Source organism: Lates calcarifer, linkage group LG24, assembly GCF_001640805.2.
Source record: "Lates calcarifer isolate ASB-BC8 linkage group LG24, TLL_Latcal_v3, whole genome shotgun sequence".
In the NCBI taxonomy this organism is placed as follows: Eukaryota; Metazoa; Chordata; class Actinopteri; family Centropomidae; genus Lates; species Lates calcarifer.
Genome location: NC_066856.1, coordinates 11,989,260 through 12,009,218, shown reverse-complemented (window position 1 = coordinate 12,009,218; position 19,959 = coordinate 11,989,260). Strand labels below are relative to the sequence as shown.

Sequence of the window (19,959 nt, the reverse complement as noted above, 5' to 3'; positions counted from 1 at the left end):
ATTTTGGATTACTGTAACGTTTACTTCATGTTTTGTTACCGTGTGAACACAGTCTCTAGTTCATTTGTGTAGGTACGCACGGTTGCTGTGGTTACGGAAGAGACGCTTGAACTACCAACACCGTCTAGTGGGGTGCGTAGTCCTGAAATGCTTCGTTTGTGCGACAATTAGCCAAAAAAGATGGTTCATTTACTACAATACCCAGAATCCTGTGTGGTCCAAGGCGGTGGCGGTTATAGGTACACCTCTTGCGTTTTGCTAGAGCTCTTTGTAGTGACTTTTGAAACACTTTTTGTCGATATACATTAAAAATAGTTAGCCTTTACGATTCGCACTATACTAATGGTAATAGATACTGTAATAATGGTGGGGACTACTTTATAGTAGCTGAGGTAAAAGTCTGTTACCACACAGTTGATGACATTCCCAGGTCATAATCCTCACCTGTTTAGGTGGAGGAGCCACGGCAAGAATAAAACATCTGCAGACAAGGTAAGTTGAGCCTTTTTTAATGTTAAACTGAGAAGTATACTGCTTATATTCTAGATAATAAATCCAGGGTGCTTACCGCAACACTTTCTCTTATCTAAAGGGAAAACAAAATATTTTTTCAGTCTGTTTTCGCTTTTCAGGTCTTTTGCCCTGGATTATCAAATGCCCTAGAGTGCTATAACATTATTGTAAAAGCGCCCTATTGGATTTATGAATGAAGGTGAAGCACATCACTATTAATACTATGCATGAACTCATGGCCTGTGTCAGGGGATAGTTTAGAAATGTCATCCAGAAGGCCTTTCGTAGATAATCACATGTCCTGCAGCCTCACATGTCTGCAGCCTGAGACGGAGATAGCTGAATCGCTGCAAGTGAATCACCGACTTTTGCACGTTTGGGAAATGATTTTGAAGTAATCTGCTGATTTAAGGCAGTGGCTAAGCTTCCCTGGGAAATAATCCGCAGACATCAGGCACTGGCTCAGCCCTCAATTTGGACACTGCGCCTGCAGTTCAAGGTCTCAGTGAGCTTGTCTAGGCATTTTCAAGCAGGCAAAGGTGACCATGAACCCCGCATTTCCATGAGCCCTGTGGTCTTACAAACAGTATCAACTTAACCTTAAAATTATTTTTCTCTCAAAAACAGACGCACTTGAAGAATGGTGATATTGATCAATGGAGGAAGGTGAGAAACACGTGTGTGTTGGAGCAGCTACTATTTTCAGAAGTGGCTGAAAGTATTAGTGTGCTTCCACTTAAAAGAGAAGAAGAACAAGAAGTTTTCTCTGAAATAACTTGACAAAAATAATTGGCATCCACGATTCGCTCTTCCATATTTAATAACAGACACTGAGCTTTTGGTTTTTCAGTGTAACATTCTATTTTAAATAATACATATCCATGCCATGGACAAAAATAATGGGACCCATCACCTATTATTTTGTAGAGCATCATTTTGAGACAGTCACTGCCATCAAATGCTTCCTGTAGCTCTTAATGGGCCCTCCACACCTCTCAGCTGGTAGTTTGGCCCTCTCTTCTTGAGCAAAGTGCTCCAGTTCTCTCAGGTTGATGGATGCCTTCTCCCAACTGTGACTTTTTACCCAAAAGCTCTCATTTTGTTTCATCTGTCCATCTGTTCATTTTTCTTCCTTATCCCATCAGAGAACTCTGCTTTTCTTTCTCCTGCCCATGTTCAGTGGGCAATGATACCACACAGCACAATGAGCACTTTTCTCTATTTTAATAGGCTGAATGACTGATTACAAGAGGGCACTGATACTAATTGAAGACAATAGTCTCCTTGAAATATCACTGCAGTCCCCTTCTAGCCTTATCAATCATTTTGTCCAGGCAATTTCAGAAGATTTGTAGAATAAGAATTTAGCTCTTTTCACAGCCTCTGTATTTATTCACAGAAACTAAATCAATACTTTTCAGAGAGACCAGAGCATTATTTCAATGAGATGTAAGGGCACCAACACTTTCAGCCATGTATTTGTGTATTTTTCATGATGCATGTTTTTGTATCACTGTAAACCGAGTATCTTTTGGTTTTTTTAGATGACATCTGTTTCTTGATTTCCTTGTCCGCAGCGAGTGGAGATGGCTTCGGAGTTTGCTGTGTCTGAAGTCTTCTCCCACAAGAAATCTCACTCAGGAACCAGCAGCTTAGCTGTCCCATTGCAGAGCTCTGACCAGTTAGGAGATCATGACGATGCTTACAGCGAAGGTAGGTCATCCAGTAAAAAAAAAAATATTAGAGGCGTCTCCAGAGAAGCGTTATCTATATGATCAAGAGTTAAGCCTGTGCAGCAGCAGGCTGAACAATGGTATTTGGGTTGATGCTTCTTGCAGCTCAGGCTCTTCTTGGTGATTGGCTGAGCAGTAAGTTGCGGCTGGAGCTAGAGATGGATGAGGAAGATGACCTTATGTGCTCCACTGAGGGGAGAGGCCCCGCTGCACTGGCTAGTCCCCAGCCTACCACTCTGAACTACGACAACTTCGATGGTAAGAAAAGTAGGTTACCTACCTAGCTGACCTGAGGCTCATTATTGTAATTAATCAAGACCAGTTCAGCTTTTACTTTTGTTTGCCACAGTGACCTATAGGTCAGTCTCTACTTTCTTCCAACACATTTCATTTCAATGGAGACATGATGGAGTTTGTATTTTCATTTTTGGCTCACTCATTCCCTTGACATTCACAAGCAAAAAATATTACGCCAGTGTTCATAAACCAGTCTTATTATATATCATCTGTTTGACACCAGGACCATGTATGTATGCATCTGAATATTCATGTACCTCTTAGCTTATTTTTGGCCAAAACTCAAACAAAATTAAACACATGACATTACTCAAGTACTTCCAACTACTGTAATTGACTTCATGGTCCTTAGGCAACATTAAGAGTTGAAGACCAGGGGCGATCTGATATCTGATACTAACTGAAGACACAATCTGATACTAATTTAAGACAATGAGTGGTTAGGGCGCGTACCACATAGGCGTAAATCCCCTGAGCGCTGAGTCCCTGATTTGACTCCTTATCAGCTGGACTGTGTCCTGCATGTCATTCCCCTACTCCCTACTCTCCACGTGTCCTGTCGGTCTCCACTGCTTCTATCGAATAAAGGCACAAAAATCACATTGATCACTGTGCATTTTGGGTGGTGCCCTCAAAGGAATGTAACTTGACTGCAAAACAGCAGTGTTTCGAAACCATGAGACAACCAAGTTAGTTTTGTTTTTTCTCAGTGTCCATTTTTCTGTATTTTGTGTTTCACACACCTACAAAATAATTTGTGAATGCAATGATTTTCAGCAAGTAACTTCCAAATCTTTTCAGAGCAATCAATATTTTTAACAGCATCACAATAAAGCTGAAAACAAAAGTGTTGATAGATTTTCACACCATGGTGAAATGAACCGAAACCAGAGAGCCTAGAGAGCAGAAAATCAATCTAAAAACTTACTTTGCTTTGCAAAGCGATCAGCAGTAATTTCAAGTACAAATGCTCAAAGTTAATGGGATGAACTACATAAACTCACCCGTGCAGTCCTTTAAAAACTTCTCAGTAGTGATATAATACTTCATCACACTCACTTGTGCAAAAATACTTAGATCTCTACAATTGCCTGGCTGAGGAAGAAGAACACATTGCTGTTAACACCTTCCTTCAAGACCTAATGGAGCAAGAGGTGCTGGACTCTGGGATGATGGAAGAACTGGCACTGGATGTTGGACAAACGAGGAAGAAGTTCAGAGACCCAGTCGTCACCATGGAAGCACGACACAAGCAGGTATGTGCCTAAAGTTAGTCTTCAAATTCTTCAAGTTGTATAACAGACGAGAATGCTGTGGGTTGGAAAACTGTCACTGCGAGCGGTGCCGAGCGAATCACCTGGAACGATGGGCACCCAAGTTGTGCTCTCAATTACGCTAATTGTCACTGATTGCCACTGAAGGTGCGAGAGAACCGGGCCCGGCGTGAGGCTGAGAGGCAGAGGCAGCAGAGAGAGAGTAAGGCTCAGCAGGATGCCAAGGAGGAGGCAAAGAGGAGGGAGCGGGAGGAGGAGACGAGGAAGAAGCAGGAGGCACGGAGACAGGAGGAGATGGTGCAGCAGGAGATGGTGCGACTGCGACGCCAGATGGAGGAGAGGAGAGGCCTGGAACAGCTGGTTAGACAGAGGTATAGTCTCCACAGCAGCCACTGTCCTCTGCTGGAGTGGTAACAACAGTCACCTATATCTCAAATTACCCTCAATTTTCAATTGCATTGTGTGTGGTTGTGCCTGCTCCTCCTTCCTATAGTGGGTAGAATGGATTAATGGTAACTGGAGGACATTAGAATTATATTATTTGAAAATTAAATAGATGTTGCAATATAATTAAGAGAATTCCAGTATAATTGTGGAAAGTAGATTTAGGAAATCTGTATTAAATACGCTGGGTGGAGAGTGGAGAGTGATGTTTTTGTGTGAAATTTATTGTTTTGTGATCTATTAATGTGTAGTATTCTGTATTCATTTATACAGACAAGAAATGTAAGTCATACATTTTCACTGTAACGCTGCAGTTCTTGTCCACAGGGAAAGGGAGAGAGTGGAAGGGCAGAGAGCAGCCAAGAGCCTCTGGTCAGCTCCAACAGTTTCCACAAAACAGAAGCAGCAGGACACAGAGCGAAAGCTGTATAAAGAACAGAAAATTCAAACTATGGTCCACATGAGCAACCTCAAGGTTGGTACCTTACATACGTGCGTGGATGTATTTGCAGTTTGGTACAGGGAATGTAACAGTGTTCGCATGTTTTAGTGCTTGCAGAGGAATTTCTCTGGATGGTTTTCAGTCGTGTTGGACCGAAGGTTACGTATGGGTAAGGCCATGGCCCTCTGTGACTGGAAAAGGAAGCTGAGAGTGTGGCGAGCGTGGCAGATAGTGGTGTGGGCTGGACAAAAGCAGCGAGAGGTGGTGAGAACCGAGGAGGAGCTACGAACTAAAAACAGGCAAGAACCAAGCAACCATTGGGTTAATCCTGCCTAAACATTTATATGCTGTTACCCTGACCAAAAATACAATCCCATCCATCACCTCCTTCAGACAATGCCAGTTGGCTGTGGAGAGTGACCGAAGGCGGTTGCTGCGGCGATGCCTAAATGAGTGGCATCTATGGTGTCGGATGGAGAGGGAACAACGAGAGCTTTTGGCCCAACAACAGGAAACCCGCCGCAAGATGGCTGCTTTAATCAACGCCGCATCAACAGGCAAACTCAAAACCACAGCTACCCCGGCTTATCAACCAATAATAGCGCCACCTGAGGCATCTAACCAAACAGAGACCACCGAGAGGGTGAGAGGTTCATCCACAAATCCTCATATCATCACAAAGCACATTTTTAAAAGTGACACAGATATCCCACACTGAGTGAAATCATGACTAAAGCATCAGGTCTGCTCTTAGCAGGTGATGCCAAAGGCTTACTTACTGAAGCAATAAACAAGTTTGTCTTTCCTTGCATGAGATGACCTGAGCCTTTCTCAGTGCGTCACCCAGTCAGAAAAACATTTCCTGCTGAAATATTCACAACTCTGCAGAGTGAGAGAGCAGGAAAAGGAGGAGTGGTGTAAATATAGAGCACAGGAGGACGAAGAGCAGATGGAAAAAAGAGAAATAAGAGGTTTAGGACAGTGGAACAGAGCTCAAGGGACAGAGGAAACGGAGCAGGAGTTCATGGTAGAGGGGTCAATAAAGTCAAGATAGAGGCCATACTTGCTGCTTATATACCATCATATATAGATTACATTGCCCTGAGATACATTCAGGAGTCTGACACTGTATCTGTGTTACCCCCTTAAGCTCTTGGTAGACTTGGACCTAGGGGTGATTTTTGATTTTGTCATCTATAATATACCATCTTCTTCTCTGTTGTGTTTCGTTCACTGTAGGAAGGTCACTACAGGTCAGACACTTTGACCCCTGACGCCTCTGCAGTATACCCAGACAAGATGCCTCTGGCCCACCCCACTCAGGCATGGCAGGTGACCCGAAGGCACGTAGCACCGACTGCTGCCGAGCTCCACGGCACACGGCAGAGAGGTGAGGGCAGCGGCCCTGTTTGCTCAAAAAGCACTGTGTCACCTGGCAGCAGGTATGAGAACAGACACGCTGCCCAGCAGCAGATCATCATGCAGCAAAGGAAGCTGCTGAAGGAGCAGCAAGAGCAAATCGTGCAGCTGAAGGAGGAGCAGAGCATGATGGGTTTGGAGCTGGAGATGGAGAAAACTGCACAAGTCTCACAGCTGTTAACACAAGGAGGCCTGAGACCAAAAAGCCACAACTTAGACCCCACAGAGCAGAGGTAATGTGAGACACTCAGGCTCATTTTCAAAGCTACACAGGTTTAAATTAACCTACTTCAGTGAGAGCTTTCAGTCAGATCACACAGTTTTCATCTGGCCAGTTGTCATGGAAATGTAGATGCTAAAATATCAGTTTTTCTTTGCACCATTCATGTTGGATGACAGTGCGGGGAAATCATTAGTTTACAATAATTTCGAGTAATGATTTAGTGTTAAGTTTACTGTTGTAATTATTATGGACTGTTTACTATATTTCAGTCATTTAAAAGGCTCTGTTGAACACTTTTGATTGAATTTAAGCATTTAATATTTCGGTCACAGTGTATTAAAGTAGATCAATGTTCTTAATGAATCTATGGCCACGAGGTAGAAGCATTAATATAACAGACTCAACCAAAACAGCACTGATTTAACATTTCTCAGTTACTGCCAAGAAATACACACTTTCTCATATATGCACCAATTTACTACAGAACAATTTCACCCTCCCTCCCACAATTTAACAATCTGTCCCTTACTGCCAGGAGTACTTAATGATGCACACCTGTTTTCACTGTCACTGATTGAGCAGTTGTCTGCATCAACATCACAGGCAGAGCCACAACAGAAAAAAAACATAACAGGCACAATAGAGCTAGAAAACAGTTAGAGATACAGTGAGAAGCAGCCTTTTCACATTATTGAACATTGTCCTTTTATGCCTTTACTGCTGTTTAGGTTGTAGTCAGTACAGAATGTACTGAGTAGTGAGTACAGTATGTGTATGTGTTTAGTGTACAGTACAAAGCCTGGCCTCCTATGCAGCCCTTTCTCACTGCAGCCCCCGCAGCAGTACATTCATTATAAGTAAGATAAGTTCTCTCTACTGTGGAGAAAAATGACAGAACAACTTGGCAGATTTTTGTCTGTGGACAGCCAAGTATGTGTTGAAAGTTTTTTTATTGAATTTCTTTAGACATAATACCCTCATTCGTTAATAGCTATTCTTATTAAATACAAATCACATAGGAGTAGATACAAAGAGACAGATCAGTTACAGGAGGAATTGAAAGAATGGAGAGAACAACGGAGCAGGAGGTTGTGCAAAGTTGATATTTTGTACATTCAGGGCTTATGTAATTATATAATCATATAATGAAAGATGAACTAAGCTCTCCAAGAAGTCTATACAACTTTGAGCAGTATCAAAAAGGCAAAAAGTTCTGGGAGTTCAAGGATCAGGAAGATGTGAATGCGCAGACAGAGTTATGACAGGGCTTTGTTTCTGTGCTTCTGGGCTGTGATTCTTACTGATGCAGGGCACTGAGAGTTACCGGAGAACCTGACAGTCAGCGAACACCTCCGAGGAAAGCTGTCACACGCCAGACATGCCCCCATCCGATCATCACGGGTCAGTCTGCGAGTTCCTTCACTCTGCAAACATCACAAAAAAATAGGCATAGGCATAGGCATCTTCCTCCATATGTGGCAACAGGATGCTGTGGCTTCTTTGTCAAGAAAATTGCATGACCTTGAGTCACATGTATGGAATTTGACATGTGGAAATATAAAAGCCTTTAAATGTATAGTCCTTTGACAGTAGAACTCATGTTTACATCAACTTCCAGTTACGTGTTAAGAATATTAAGGGTGAAACATATATAAACATGCACATATCCACTTCTGAGACTATTGAAAAAACCTTGTACCCATCTGACCCCTCTCTCCCTCCCTATGAAGCCATGGAGGCCCGTGCACGTCAACGCACAGAGCGAAGAAAGGAAATTGAAGAACTCAAGAGAAAGAAGGAAGAGGAAAAGCTGGTGAGAGACTGCAAAGTGCTTTGTAAGATTGCAGCAAATTGTAATTGTCTGACAAAAAAATGTAATCAAAGAAGCGAACTTTTTGCAGGCTGAGATGAAAGCCGCTGAGGCGCAGAGACGGTTGGCAGAGGAGGAGGAAAAACACAAAGCAGCAGAAAAGAGGAGGGAGGAGAAAAGGCTGGAGAGAGAGGTGAGATGTGTTTCATATTTTATGGACGTTGACAAAAATATGAGGCAGAATACAGAAAGCAGTCCGATGGGCAGAAGTATGTGTCACTAGAAACTGAATTTGAAGTGTGAGGAGAGGATGTGGAGGAATGTGGAGGCTGAGTTTCCAGTGAGGCTCAAATACAGTTTTAGAGCAAATGAATTCAATCTCATAATATTATAATCAGTTTCAGGTTTATTTGGATTTAGTTCAGGTTCTTGATTTAAAATTTTCAAATGGTGTGATTCAAATTCAGCTTTTCAATGTAATTATTTAGTCGTCTCCTGTGACTGAGAGTTCTGCTGCAGAATATTAAAGTTATGTCGCCTTCTTTGCATGTGAAGAGGGAAGAGGAAAAACAGAGGCGACTGAAAAGGCAACAGGAGCTCATGAAACAGGCCCGTCAGCACTACCACCAGACGTTGATACTACGGAGAGGCCTGGCGCCATGGAAACGCCTCATTCAACTCCGACAAGCCAACATACAGGTAAATCACCGGTCACGTCTGTCACTGCAGCAGCAGCACACAGTATTTCCCGCCAAACTCAACCCGCCCTCGCTCCTCTGACTCAACATATTAAGAACCCAGGAGGTGCTCTCGAGTCTGGCCTTAACTTTGAAGAGCAAAGTAAAAATCTTATTTAAACAGAATTGTCCAGGGATGGCTTTAAGCGATTCATTATCACATACATTCCTGGAGCAGAATTACAATAAGCAGAGGAGAAAAATTTTGACATCCAGTGGTAAATGGGGCACAAAAACTCCCAGTCCAGGGACATGCCATGAATTTGAATAATAAAAACCCTCCCTGGTTATAGAATTGCTCGACCATTAAAAAAGAGTGCATGAGCATCCGCTATCTGCTATGAAGGCAATGAGTTCACTGACTGTAGTCTATTAAAGACTTTTTAGAATTCAAATCTTGACAAGTGGCTTGGATGTTTTTTATTGCACACAGACCACCGATGGACAAAATGCATCCCAATTTTCTCACTTCATTTCTTTTTTCTTTTCCTTTGAGGAGGCTTAGAAGGAATAATTGGTCTTAAATTTTAGGGATACAAAGAGGATTACCATGCTTTTTCTGTTATTTTGAGTACTGCATTGTAGCCACTTTAACTAAAGAGGGAGAACACTGTAGACATGAAACACAGAAAAAGCTTTTTAAATCAGTAGTATGACCATTAAAACATTTTAATTATTATTATTATTATTATTACCAGAATTTATATATTTTGCAATCATGTGTGCATTTATTTGTTGTATTTACTGTGATTATGTTTCTTTAATCATCACTTTATTTCACTGTGTTTTCCCCAGTTGTGAAGCAGATTGGTGCTTTGATTTTCAGAAGCACTATATAAAGTTTATTGTTTATTATCATTGTAAAGTACCACAAATCACACACTGTGTATCCACAGGCAGCCAACTCTAACACATTTAATAGACTGATAACTGTGAGCAACGAGCAAACTGTTTTGCTAAAACTACTCCCTATGCAGCAAAATTAAACACCCCAAGCCAAAGACAAAGCTATGAAACACACATAAACGCACCACTCAAAGACAAACTTACACCCTTGAAATGCACACTTAAAGCCCAGACACACACACTCAAACAAGGCAGAGGGAAAACGTTCAAACAAAAGCACACAACTTGAGTTTCTAGCTGCTTTCCCTCGACAGTATTGTCATTTCATCATTCAAATGCCCCCTCCCTTGCGCAGCATCACAAAAAAATCCTGAAAACCTTGTCCATACATGTTCCACAGCAAGATATAATACACTCAGTTTGGGTGCTTCATCGTTTCATACCATTATTTCTACCTGGCATGTGTCATTATTAGGATGCATTCATCAGCATGCATTGGTGCTTTTCTTCTCAATCCCCACCAGCTGGCCGAGGGTCATCACAATCTCGTTCTCCTGAGGCGGTGCACACTAGGCTGGCAGCAATCAGCAAGACAGTCCCTGTCTGAGAAAGAAGCTTCTGCTGACCAACTGCACCAGCACTTCTTGCTTCGGAGGAGCTTAAGCTGCTGGAAAAGAGTGTGTATCTACCTATGTTCTCACACACACACACACACAAACACAGCTACTCAATCAGGATTGTCTCCACATCCTCTGCCACCTTCTACCTAATCTCCTCCTCAACCTGAACTCAATTATTTTTGAAATTTTTAAACCATTTCCTGCTTATTTTCTTGTTTAACCTAGTGTCATCCTCATCACTTCAGCTCACTGATTAACTTGCAGTTGTTTTGTTGAAGATGTAACTGCTGAAAGGTGTGTTGAATGACAATTAGCAGCACTTTCCAGCTTTAAAGAACCATTTACTACATACAAGCGTTGCATCTTTAAAATATCCTTATCGCTGAGTGGGGGTTGTCTCTCTCAGCTCAAGGACTGGAGGATGATTCAGGAGGAGCGAGCCAAGCGTTTCTATCGCACACGTACTCTGAGGAGGTTTCTGCTGGCGCTGCTGGACCATGTGACCCAGGAGAGGCTGGTGGAGTGGGACTGTCAGCACCTGGCTCAGGAGCACAATAACAGGTCTGCTACCCGTGACTCCACCATATGTTCACAGTATGGATGCTGCAGTATGTTCCCCCAGTAACATTACCAACTAACAGTGTGTCATATTAAATTTAACATCTTGTAAAAACGTTAATTACAAGTTCAATTGTAATATCAGACATATCTGGTTACAGTACACGAAGAAACTACAATACCTTGAAGGCCTTTGAGACAAACAATTTAAAAGACCTTCTGAGGCCATTCAAGACCTTTAATTAATATGAATAACCTTGATTTTCCTGCTTTTTAAGTACTGCAGACTTCACAGGTTAGACACTGGAATTGCATTGCATAAGCAGTTGTTGGATAATTAATTTACAAACATGAAATATGAGAGCTTTGGTGGTGCATTGGCACATTTTCTGTCCTTTTTACTCCACCTGCCCGTGAACTAAATTGAAAATTACACCATCACCTCCTTGACTTCAGTGAAATGCCCCATATCTGCTGTTAGCTGTAAATGTCTCTTTGATTAATGGAGTGAGTTTTGCTGCTCAGGTAGAAAAAGTTCAATATGGCTAAATTACTTGGCATAGCAGAGTGCTTCTGGACTAAATGGTCTCTGACCCCAGGTAACAGCAAATGTTCAGTACTTGCAGCAATAACTCTCTTCCTGCCTATCTCATACTCTATTAATTTTGTGACTACAAGTAATACACGGTTTGTGAGGCCTGTACTTAGGCACAGTAATGCTTTCTTCTAAATGCCAACTTCAGCATGTTAACATCCTCACTATGACTATACAAAATATGCTAATGTTTAGCAGGTATAAGGGTTACCATGCTCACCATCTTAGATTAGTGTGATAGCATGCTAACAAGCTAATTATCACTAAATACAAAGAATAACTCTGATGACGCTGATGGAAGTGTCATTAGTTCTGTAGCTATTGGTTGTAACGCAGAGTGTTGGAAAAACTGACATTTTGGCCTGATGATGGCACCAGATGAAAAATCAAGGGATAAGCAAAGTCATTAAAATGTGGGACCTGGGACCTTGAATATCGATCTACTAGTTGTAAAAAAAAAAAAATCACCAAATTCAGCAAAATTCAACATCACACAATATTAATACCCAGAGGATCACCAACGTCAGACGACGACGAATGTCAGTGCAATGTTTCACGGCGATCCATCCAATGGCTGTTGAGATATTTCACCAAAAAATCTGTTTTTGGTGACTCTGTAATTTGCATTGAAATTGTTTTACAGTGTTTATTTTCTGCAAAATATATATTTTAAATTAAAAATTACATTTGTTTTTCATTATGCTCAACATTACTATTATGTGGTCTTCTGTTTCCCATTGTGACCAAAATTAATGACTGCTTTAGCTTCTCAGGTGAGGTCGGCTTAAAGACCACAGCCTGCAGGTTCACCGGCTGCCCACCTGCCATTGTCAGTGAGCCCCAAGTAACGTCATGTGAAAATTCATTAGGTGTTGTCATCTCAGAGGTCCCCATAATTCAGTTTCTTATTGCTCACTTGCTCTGTTCCCGTCTGTCTCTCCATCTGCCTACATTTTAGACGGGTGTTGCAGCGATGTTTCCTGGCCTGGAGGCAGCTTCCATGTATGCTGCGTAAGGAGAGAGAGAAGGAGGGGCGGCGGGAGAGACTTGGACGGAAAGTGACTGAGGTTCTGCCTGATTTCTGCTCCTATCCACTATAAAGCCTCTAGGAGACAGTATCACTTCAGGAGAACCACACAGACGACACACAAACATCCCAATAGCAAATATCCCAATAGCTCTAAAGAGAACACATACAGAAAACAAATACACATGTACATGTCTCATATTCATTTAATAAAAATAAATAAAATTCATTTTATACAAACATAACTGGACCCACACAATTCATAGGATACAAAAAAAGCTTTCAGTCACTCTGACGACTAAAAAGCAACGACAGTGGAACGCACTGAAAAGCTAACTTCTCTACCCGACATTGATGAGTATTGATTTATTTGCTTTTTTCATATTTCCAGAGCTGTTTAACTCAGCTTAGAAGAGCAAAAGTAACTTTTAATATATTCATTACTGTGCAATCATTCATCATGTTCAAAGCGATGACAGGCTATGGAACTTTAATTAGACTGATTATCTGGATTGTTCTGAGATGTTTCATTTGTCTGTGATAACCATCCATGCCACACTTCATGAGGCAGAGTGAGGTTTTCTCCTTTGTGAGTGCTGCAGATAACGGGTTTGCAGAGGATGGAGGAGGTATAGTGTACAGAGAGACCATCCCTGAAATGATGTTCAGTCCATATTTTGGGGTGTTTTGGGGACTGACCAGCTCCAGAGGCATCATTATGTTGCTGTGCTCAGAGAAAATGTTCCCATGAGGATCTGCAGATCACTCATGCTTACATTTTTCTTGTTTGTTGGCTCCCACCAAGGCACTAGAATGTAGATGAAACAAAAAGACAATGTCAAGTCAAGTCAAAGGAAGACATCCAATGAGGGAAACAGTATTTGTGTGGCAGAAAGACTGATGAAAGGTGGGATGAGGCAGCAGTGGAAGGTGATAAAAGTTCAGTGAATATAGCTGCATAGAGGAGATGTCAGTCGTCAGTAACATTAATGGCAGTGGCAATCTTATTGGGGTTTGTAGTTGTTATTGCTATGTGATTAAGTCAGCGCAACTCAGGAGGCACCTCAAAAGCTGCAGAAACCCAGTGATAACAGTCAATAATGGCAGCTCTCAGATTTGCTGCCAACAGAAGGCGGCCAACGTTAAATCAGGGTTAAAGGAGCCATGCTGCCATCCAGTGGACAGGAACAAAACAGCAGCCATAATCAGGGCCCCTCAACAGTCTCTTACACCAGGTCTGTTGGGGCACGAGAGGGAGGATTCAGTTTGTCTCCCATGGTCATGAACTCTGCCCAGTTGCCACAGATACCCCGAGAGTAGACGCCGGTGTCCACGACAAGTCCCCAGTAGGCGCTGCGAGCGGTTTTGTCTCGTAGGGCGACGCGTGCCTCGCGCTCTGTCACGTTGTAGCTGATGTTGATGATCTGCACCACCAGCAGGTGAAGCAGCCCACCAGTCACGATGCTGCTGTACCAGGCACAGGTGAAGCAAAGTGCAGTGCTGGAAGGCAGACAGGGAGAAATGATGGTAAAATCCTGCTGCAATATAACATAACAATTCAAAATATAGAAATATATACAAACAATTATTAAATAGTCTGTGTAACCACTTTAGTGGACATATTATTTCCATATTTAGGATGATAGCTGTCTCAGTTGTCTGAGGTTGAGATGGATGTTCTGAAGACCTATTTTAAGTGTGCGACGCCTACAGCAGTGCCAGAGCACATCATTTAAACTACTTCACATCCACTCTCTCGTTGCTCTGAGCACAGTGAGTCCTTCTCCAACAGCTCAACAGTGAAAGGGGCAAGACGATCTCACAGATTTAGTCTCCATTTTTGTGGTGAATTCTGGGAAAAATGTCAAAATGCCCCACAGTGGTTAAATATAGTTTCTCTGAACTATTAAAAGAAGGTGGCTTTGCTCTTGATTGTGCTAAAAGGCTATCTGCCATTTTCTGTTTCCATGGGTTCTAACTGAACTGTACATACACCCTCATACACAGTTATTCATTTTAGGCACATAACGTTAATCACTGAGTTTGTCTTTGAGCAGCTAAGATGTTATTACATTTGTGCTGTGCTTTGTAGAAATTTAAAGATGTTTTTACATAACGAATAATCATTTGTGGCAGTTCTTCATACAATGGAAAGAAACTTGATGTCAATATTAATATTTAAAGGGATAGTTTGGCATTTTGGGAAATTATTCACATTCTTGCCACAAGTTAAATTGGAAGATCAATACTTTTCATATGTCTGGAAATGGGGAAATTAATAGCCTGACTCTGTCCAAAGGTAAAATCAGTCTAACAATGCCTCTCACTTAATTAACAGGTTTTATCTTGTTTGTTTAATCCGTATGCAAACTAAAGCATAAAAATGACAAGTTGTGGTCTTACAGAAGGCTGTGCTAAGCTAAGATAACCAGCTACTTTCACATGTATTGTACAAACATGAGAGAGGCGTCAATCTTCTCATTTAAGTCTCTGTAACCATGCGTTTCCCAAAATGTAGATTTATTCCATTAGGGTAAAAATCTATAATAAATGAATGAATAATAAATAAATGATATCAGGCAATATTCTTGATATAGAATCTGTAAATGTTGTTAATAAAGACGTGTCCAAAATGTGTACAGAGCATCACATTTTACAGTGGAAAACTTGAATCAACAAAAGCTAACTGGAGTCAGGAGTTAGAAAACTGGGCGTCACTGGAAGAAGATTGGAGTGTGGGTTAGAGCTACTTTGAGGAGGTAAAATAGTAACTCTAAGAGATTATGATGCTGAAGTCACAAAGCCATCCCTGTGTGTATGAAGAGTTCACTATGTCTGTGTTTCCAATACCTGTACTGGTTGTAGACCCCCGGGCAATACAGCAGGGCAGTGAGAAGGTGTTGTCTCGGGCACACGCTCTGCAGCACCAGGCTGATCCCATACAGAGACGTCAGCAGGAAGAGGACGAGCGTAAGCAGGAAGCTGCGGTGATTGGCCTGCCCCACGCAGCTGTTTATCCTACCCCGGCGACGACGGACGGGAGGCACAAACACACAAGTACACACACAGGTAGACAGAACATCGTACTGAGACCCCAGGGATACACTACACATAGACATGCAGGAACACACATTGAAGTGTAGGAGCTGATGGCAGCATGGAAATGTTTTGTTATAGCTGTAATTACAATGAGTGTGATGTTTGACTATAAATATGATCAATCAAGACAATCATTCAGTTTAAGCTCATATCCTGAAAAAAAGAGTCTTATAAGGGCATTGTTTTGAAAATTAAATAGATGTTTGCACTTTTTAACATTTATTAAACAGAATTTGTGTAGGGAAGACAAGCAGACAGACAAGACAGCTGCAGTTTGACACAAAGAGGAAAAAACAGCGAGGACAGGCCAAATGAGAGGCATTTTAATGGAACCCACCAGACACAGTGGTGGTCGAGACGCAGCACGCAGACACCACAGATCCGACAATGTCCCGCCCTCGGGGGCCGCACCACCCTGCACACTGGACACCAGTTCCTTCGGCTGCTTTCCTTCAGCTCCACCCCTGACTGCTCTGCCGATCCCGCTCGGTTGGGTACCGTCATCGTCACATCCTGCCCCCCTCCGTGGAGGTCAGGGTCTCTGTCCGCTAGAGGGCTGTAATAAGTCACCGTGCTGTGGACAACCTCTGGCTTAGGCAGCACAATGCCAGGTTCTCTTTTAGTGTGAACAAGAGCCACTAGGGTGAGGATAACCCCTACCGTGACCACCGACAGTTGGACCAGGCCGATGTCCCCGTGGGGAAGCACCTCTGTGACAAACAAGTAGTACATGTACGCCAGGGAGAAGAGAGCCAGGCTGAGGAAGAAGAGCGTCCGTCCCTTCTTGCGGTGGGTGAAGTAGTAGTACCACAGCACCAGGCCGGGCAGAGCTGTCAGAACCACGATGCCGAGCAGGAAGTGGAAGGCAGCAAGGTGCAGCAGGACGGGAAGGAGAATAAGAGGAGGGATGATGGACAGGTCCACTTTGCGGGCTCCACCCCACAGCCAGGGCACACGAATCCGGTCTGTGACGACTGCTGCCACCTGTGACAGGGATTCAGGTTTCTGAGGCTCCCGCTTCAGAAATCTGAGTTAAAAGAAAAAGGTAAAATATTTTTTACTTCTCTATGGCACAAGCACAGGTGTGAGCAATCATTCACTCTACATTGCATTTAGAGCCCTGGTTCATTAATATCATTACTATTAGTAGTAACAACTGTGCAGGTAGTAGTGTTTTCAATTAAACACTAACATGTTAATGTTTGCTATGTTACCCCATTTTAAATGATCATGATCAAATGATTATTTACTAATTAAAAACTAAACACAGTGGCAGTAGAGGCTAATGTAAAAGTTTTGCAGAGCTGAAATTTTAACCTCATCACATGAATGAATGTACAAAACTGTAAACCCCAAAGTTTGGCTGACCACAAAAATTTCTGACATTTTTCATAGACTGCCAATTTATTAATTTATTTAAAAAAACAACAGATCAATTAAGAATTTAAAGACTCATTAGTTGTTCAGATAAATGTCTGTCACCTGTCACAAGCGTCATCCAGGTCCTCACAGTCGCAGCAGCAGGCTGCTACATTGCTGCGCTCGCCATGTCTGTTCACATACTCGCAGCAACACAAGGTCTCCTCCTCCTCCTTCACCTTGTTGGCTCGCTTCTTCATGACGGACAGCCTGGCAGCCTATCCCATGTTTAAAAAGTTTATCAGTGCAATCATAAACTGAGCTTGTGTAGGCATTTGTGTTATAGAGGAGAAAGACAAGAAAAGTGGATGATGAGAGGCAGAAGTGAAATAACGAAAGTGAAAATGCCTCTAAAAGCTCACTTTTCTGAAATGACCTTTGTATACAGCAGCTTACCAGCTATTTGCATATGCTGGCGCTGTTCCAAACAGATTTCCACCACGCAACACTGCAAAGCAGACCATGCTCATCATTTGATCCTATCCAGTTCACCTCCTATCCTCACATCTGTTACACATCTGTCATGCTTGAATGATTTACAGCAAGTGAGCGGTCGCAGTGCAGCAGCTTGCTGGCTTGTTTAGACAGCACAGATGGATTCTGGCTGAGGTTTTGCAGTGGCAACATTTATAACAATCATAGGTCTTCAATGTCCCCCTCCATCACTGAAAGCAAGACTGACAATTCCCCAGGTAACCACAAAATGGGATTAATCCTTCAGCCCAGTTAAACCTCTCTCTTGGGGGGCGGTGGGTCTGGCTCTGGCTCTGTTGAGGAGCCTCTGATTAGCAATACATCACAGCATGACATAGTGTAGTACTACTATTAGTCAACCACTGATCAAACTAATATGGTAAAAAGAACACAAAGGTCAGCAGCATCTAACTGGTGAAGTCTCTAAGGGCCCAAAGAGAAGACAGATAGGGCTACAAGTACTGATTAATGGGTTTGTTTGTGTGTGTGTGTGTGTGTTCGCACCAAATAGCACATCTGCTCCCTCACAAAAAACCTAATACTGCTGCAAGGATTCATAGCATGACAGTGGTGCTCAGCAGTTTTATGTCCTGATGCAACACCAACAGATTTTATACTGTATTTTTGACTACACGTTAGAAATACAGAGGTCACCTTCCAAACACAAAAGGGCGAACGTGAACGTCTCACAGTGACTAATTTGGCAGTTTTTAAAAGGCGGAGGCGTAAGGGGTACTGTTGTTATCATTATTTCGGATACTAAATGTAGATACTATAGAAAATATATTAAAATATATATATTTTGTTGAGTTAACTTGTCTTAATAGGCGATAAGGAGAATAATTCCTGCACTTCAACCTGACCCTGAGTAAATAAATTACATTAGTTTTGGAGACACTGTGGCTCACAACTTGCTTGGATGTGTGATAATGCATCAGAATAGGATAGTTGAGGGCTTCCTGGACCAGACCGGCAGATTACAGCTCTCGCATGTACTTTATTTAATGTTTAACACACTGAAAATGAAGTCTTACTCTTAATCATCGAGCGAAGGTGTCAGTTAAACCAGATTTCAATTTGTACCTGTCAACACGCCGCCGTCTCACGGGAGCGGCACACTGCGTCAAATACGACTTAAATATAGCGTCAAAGACACACAAGAAACGAGAAGAGACAGCTTTAACATACCTCAACACTGAGCTGCTACATGCCGACGCTTTCCATTAAATAACGACTGAAACGATTTCCCCCCGCCAGGCTTGTCGGCGGAAGTCTGTCTCCGGGTAACGGCTGTCGTATCCGGTGTTTCTCGGAGCTACACGTCGCTCCGTGCGCCGTTGAAGTCACCAGAACAACGATACACCTCTCAAGCCTGGGTTTAAGCGTCCGGGTCGACGTGGGGTGGCTCCGCACCGGGGTTTCGGGTAGAGAGAGAGACGTCCTGCGGCTCTGCTGGCCCCAAAACCGGGCAGACAATTTCCCTCCTGACGTCAAATGAGGTAGACTCTCCCCGCCCAGGGTTCACTTGCATACTCCCACACCTACAGGACAGCAACATGCCAATACCAGAGTTCAGGACCATTTTAACTACAGTATATTCAGTTCACAGTGGTGGAAGAAGACCTAAAAAGCTTTATTTCAGTAAAGCTACCAATAGCAATACCAAAGTAAAAGCACCCAAAATATAATCAGCACATTTAAGTATCTAAAGTGGCCAAAGTGATAGGTAAATTATCATATATGACCAGTGGCATAGCACAAAAAATATGACCACCTTCTTAGTGGTGGACAGTAACAAATTAAGTCAGATTCAGGTAGTTCAGGATTTCTATTTTAGGGTATTTTTAAACTACTTCTCTAAATTGCAAAGGCAAATATTATACTTTCTGCTCAACTCTATTTATTTAACATTTAGTCACTAGTTGCTTTTCAGATTAAGATTTTACATAACAAACGTGGACTAATTGGACCAGTTTATAAAATTCAATGCATTATTAGTGCATTATATGAAGTATATATGAAGCATATACTTAAGTAAAGTTTTGAATTTACCTTATTGACTTTATTTGTAATGTCGTATTTTTATGATGTGATAGTGTCACTTTTACTTAAGTGAATGACTTAATTAGCTACCACATGCACATGCATATGTCATAGTTATTAGAATAACTAATAATGAAGTGTTTAATATACTTTCCACCACTGGATATTACAAGAAAATGTCCCTATAGGGATAATAACATACAGCCATACCATAATTCCCATTATCATATATCATAAGGATAGTATAGAAGTATAAAATCCCCCTTGGAATATATGGAGACAGAATTCCGGTTTAATAATTTAAGACGGTCTCTAGTGTTGTATTTCACTTGTGACAAAGGAACAACAGGCTCATTTGGCTTTATTCCCATTCAATCTTCTGCTTC

General features: G+C 42.1%; 2 protein-coding genes across 6 annotated transcripts; one reads left to right on the top strand and one right to left on the bottom strand.

Moving 5' to 3' along the window:
- Positions 1–50: 50 nt before the first annotated feature.
- ccdc191 (coiled-coil domain containing 191) lies at positions 51–13,050 on the top strand. 3 transcript variants are annotated; one of them, XR_007809315.1, is made up of 17 exons: positions 51–492; positions 1,141–1,179; positions 2,091–2,226; positions 2,352–2,504; positions 3,621–3,799; positions 3,965–4,188; positions 4,589–4,736; positions 4,812–5,002; positions 5,097–5,346; positions 5,943–6,355; positions 7,655–7,746; positions 8,076–8,158; positions 8,247–8,348; positions 8,711–8,854; positions 10,263–10,415; positions 10,765–12,340; positions 12,470–12,560. XR_007809315.1 is itself a non-coding variant. In XM_018673844.2 (17 exons), exons 1-17 carry the CDS (start codon positions 418–420, stop codon positions 12,609–12,611), a joined length of 2,679 nt encoding a protein of 892 aa, XP_018529360.1. In that variant the 5' UTR covers positions 51–417; the 3' UTR covers positions 12,612–13,050. The 3 variants fall into 3 exon arrangements, 2 of the variants coding, with proteins under 2 accessions (XP_018529360.1, XP_018529362.1); XM_018673844.2 differs by having other exon boundaries at positions 10,765–10,919; positions 12,470–13,050; XM_018673846.2 differs by lacking the exon at positions 12,470–12,560 and adding an exon at positions 10,584–10,652 and having other exon boundaries at positions 10,765–10,882.
- Positions 12,727–19,038, bottom strand: zdhhc23b (zinc finger DHHC-type palmitoyltransferase 23b). Of its 3 annotated transcripts, none has more exons than XR_001960669.2 (6): positions 18,719–19,036; positions 17,120–17,274; positions 15,975–16,664; positions 15,389–15,556; positions 13,602–14,038; positions 12,727–13,346 (listed from the first exon to the last, which is right to left on the bottom strand). XR_001960669.2 is itself a non-coding variant. In XM_018673850.2 (6 exons), exons 2-6 carry the CDS (start codon positions 17,254–17,256, stop codon positions 13,301–13,303), a joined length of 1,302 nt encoding a protein of 433 aa, XP_018529366.1. In that variant the 5' UTR covers positions 17,257–17,274; positions 18,719–19,038; the 3' UTR covers positions 12,727–13,300. The 3 variants fall into 3 exon arrangements, 2 of the variants coding, with proteins under 2 accessions (XP_018529366.1, XP_018529365.1); XM_018673850.2 differs by having other exon boundaries at positions 13,769–14,038; positions 15,389–15,547; positions 18,719–19,038; XM_018673849.2 differs by having other exon boundaries at positions 13,769–14,038.
- Between the last annotated feature and the right edge of the window lie 921 nt (positions 19,039–19,959).

What these genes read in the sequence shown, in the direction of transcription:
- ccdc191 (XM_018673844.2), top strand. Translation starts at nt 418, where the DNA reads ATGACATTCCCAGGTCATAATCCTCACCTGTTTAGGTGGAGGAGCCAC. An exon ending in TGACGATGCTTACAGCGAAG is followed by an intron (nt 2,227 to 2,351) that starts GTAGGTCATCCA and finishes TGCTTCTTGCAG; the next exon opens with CTCAGGCTCTTCTTGGTGAT. An exon ending in AGAAGGAAGAGGAAAAGCTG is followed by an intron (nt 8,159 to 8,246) that starts GTGAGAGACTGC and finishes AACTTTTTGCAG; the next exon opens with GCTGAGATGAAAGCCGCTGA.
- zdhhc23b (XM_018673849.2), bottom strand. Translation starts at nt 17,256, where the DNA reads ATGAAGAAGCGAGCCAACAAGGTGAAGGAGGAGGAGGAGACCTTGTGT. An exon ending in CTCGACCACCACTGTGTCTG is followed by an intron (nt 15,557 to 15,974) that starts GTGGGTTCCATT and finishes TCGCCGGGGTAG; the next exon opens with GATAAACAGCTGCGTGGGGC. An exon ending in CGTGCCCCAACAGACCTGGT is followed by an intron (nt 13,347 to 13,768) that starts GTAAGAGACTGT and finishes TCTACATTCTAG; the next exon opens with TGCCTTGGTGGGAGCCAACA.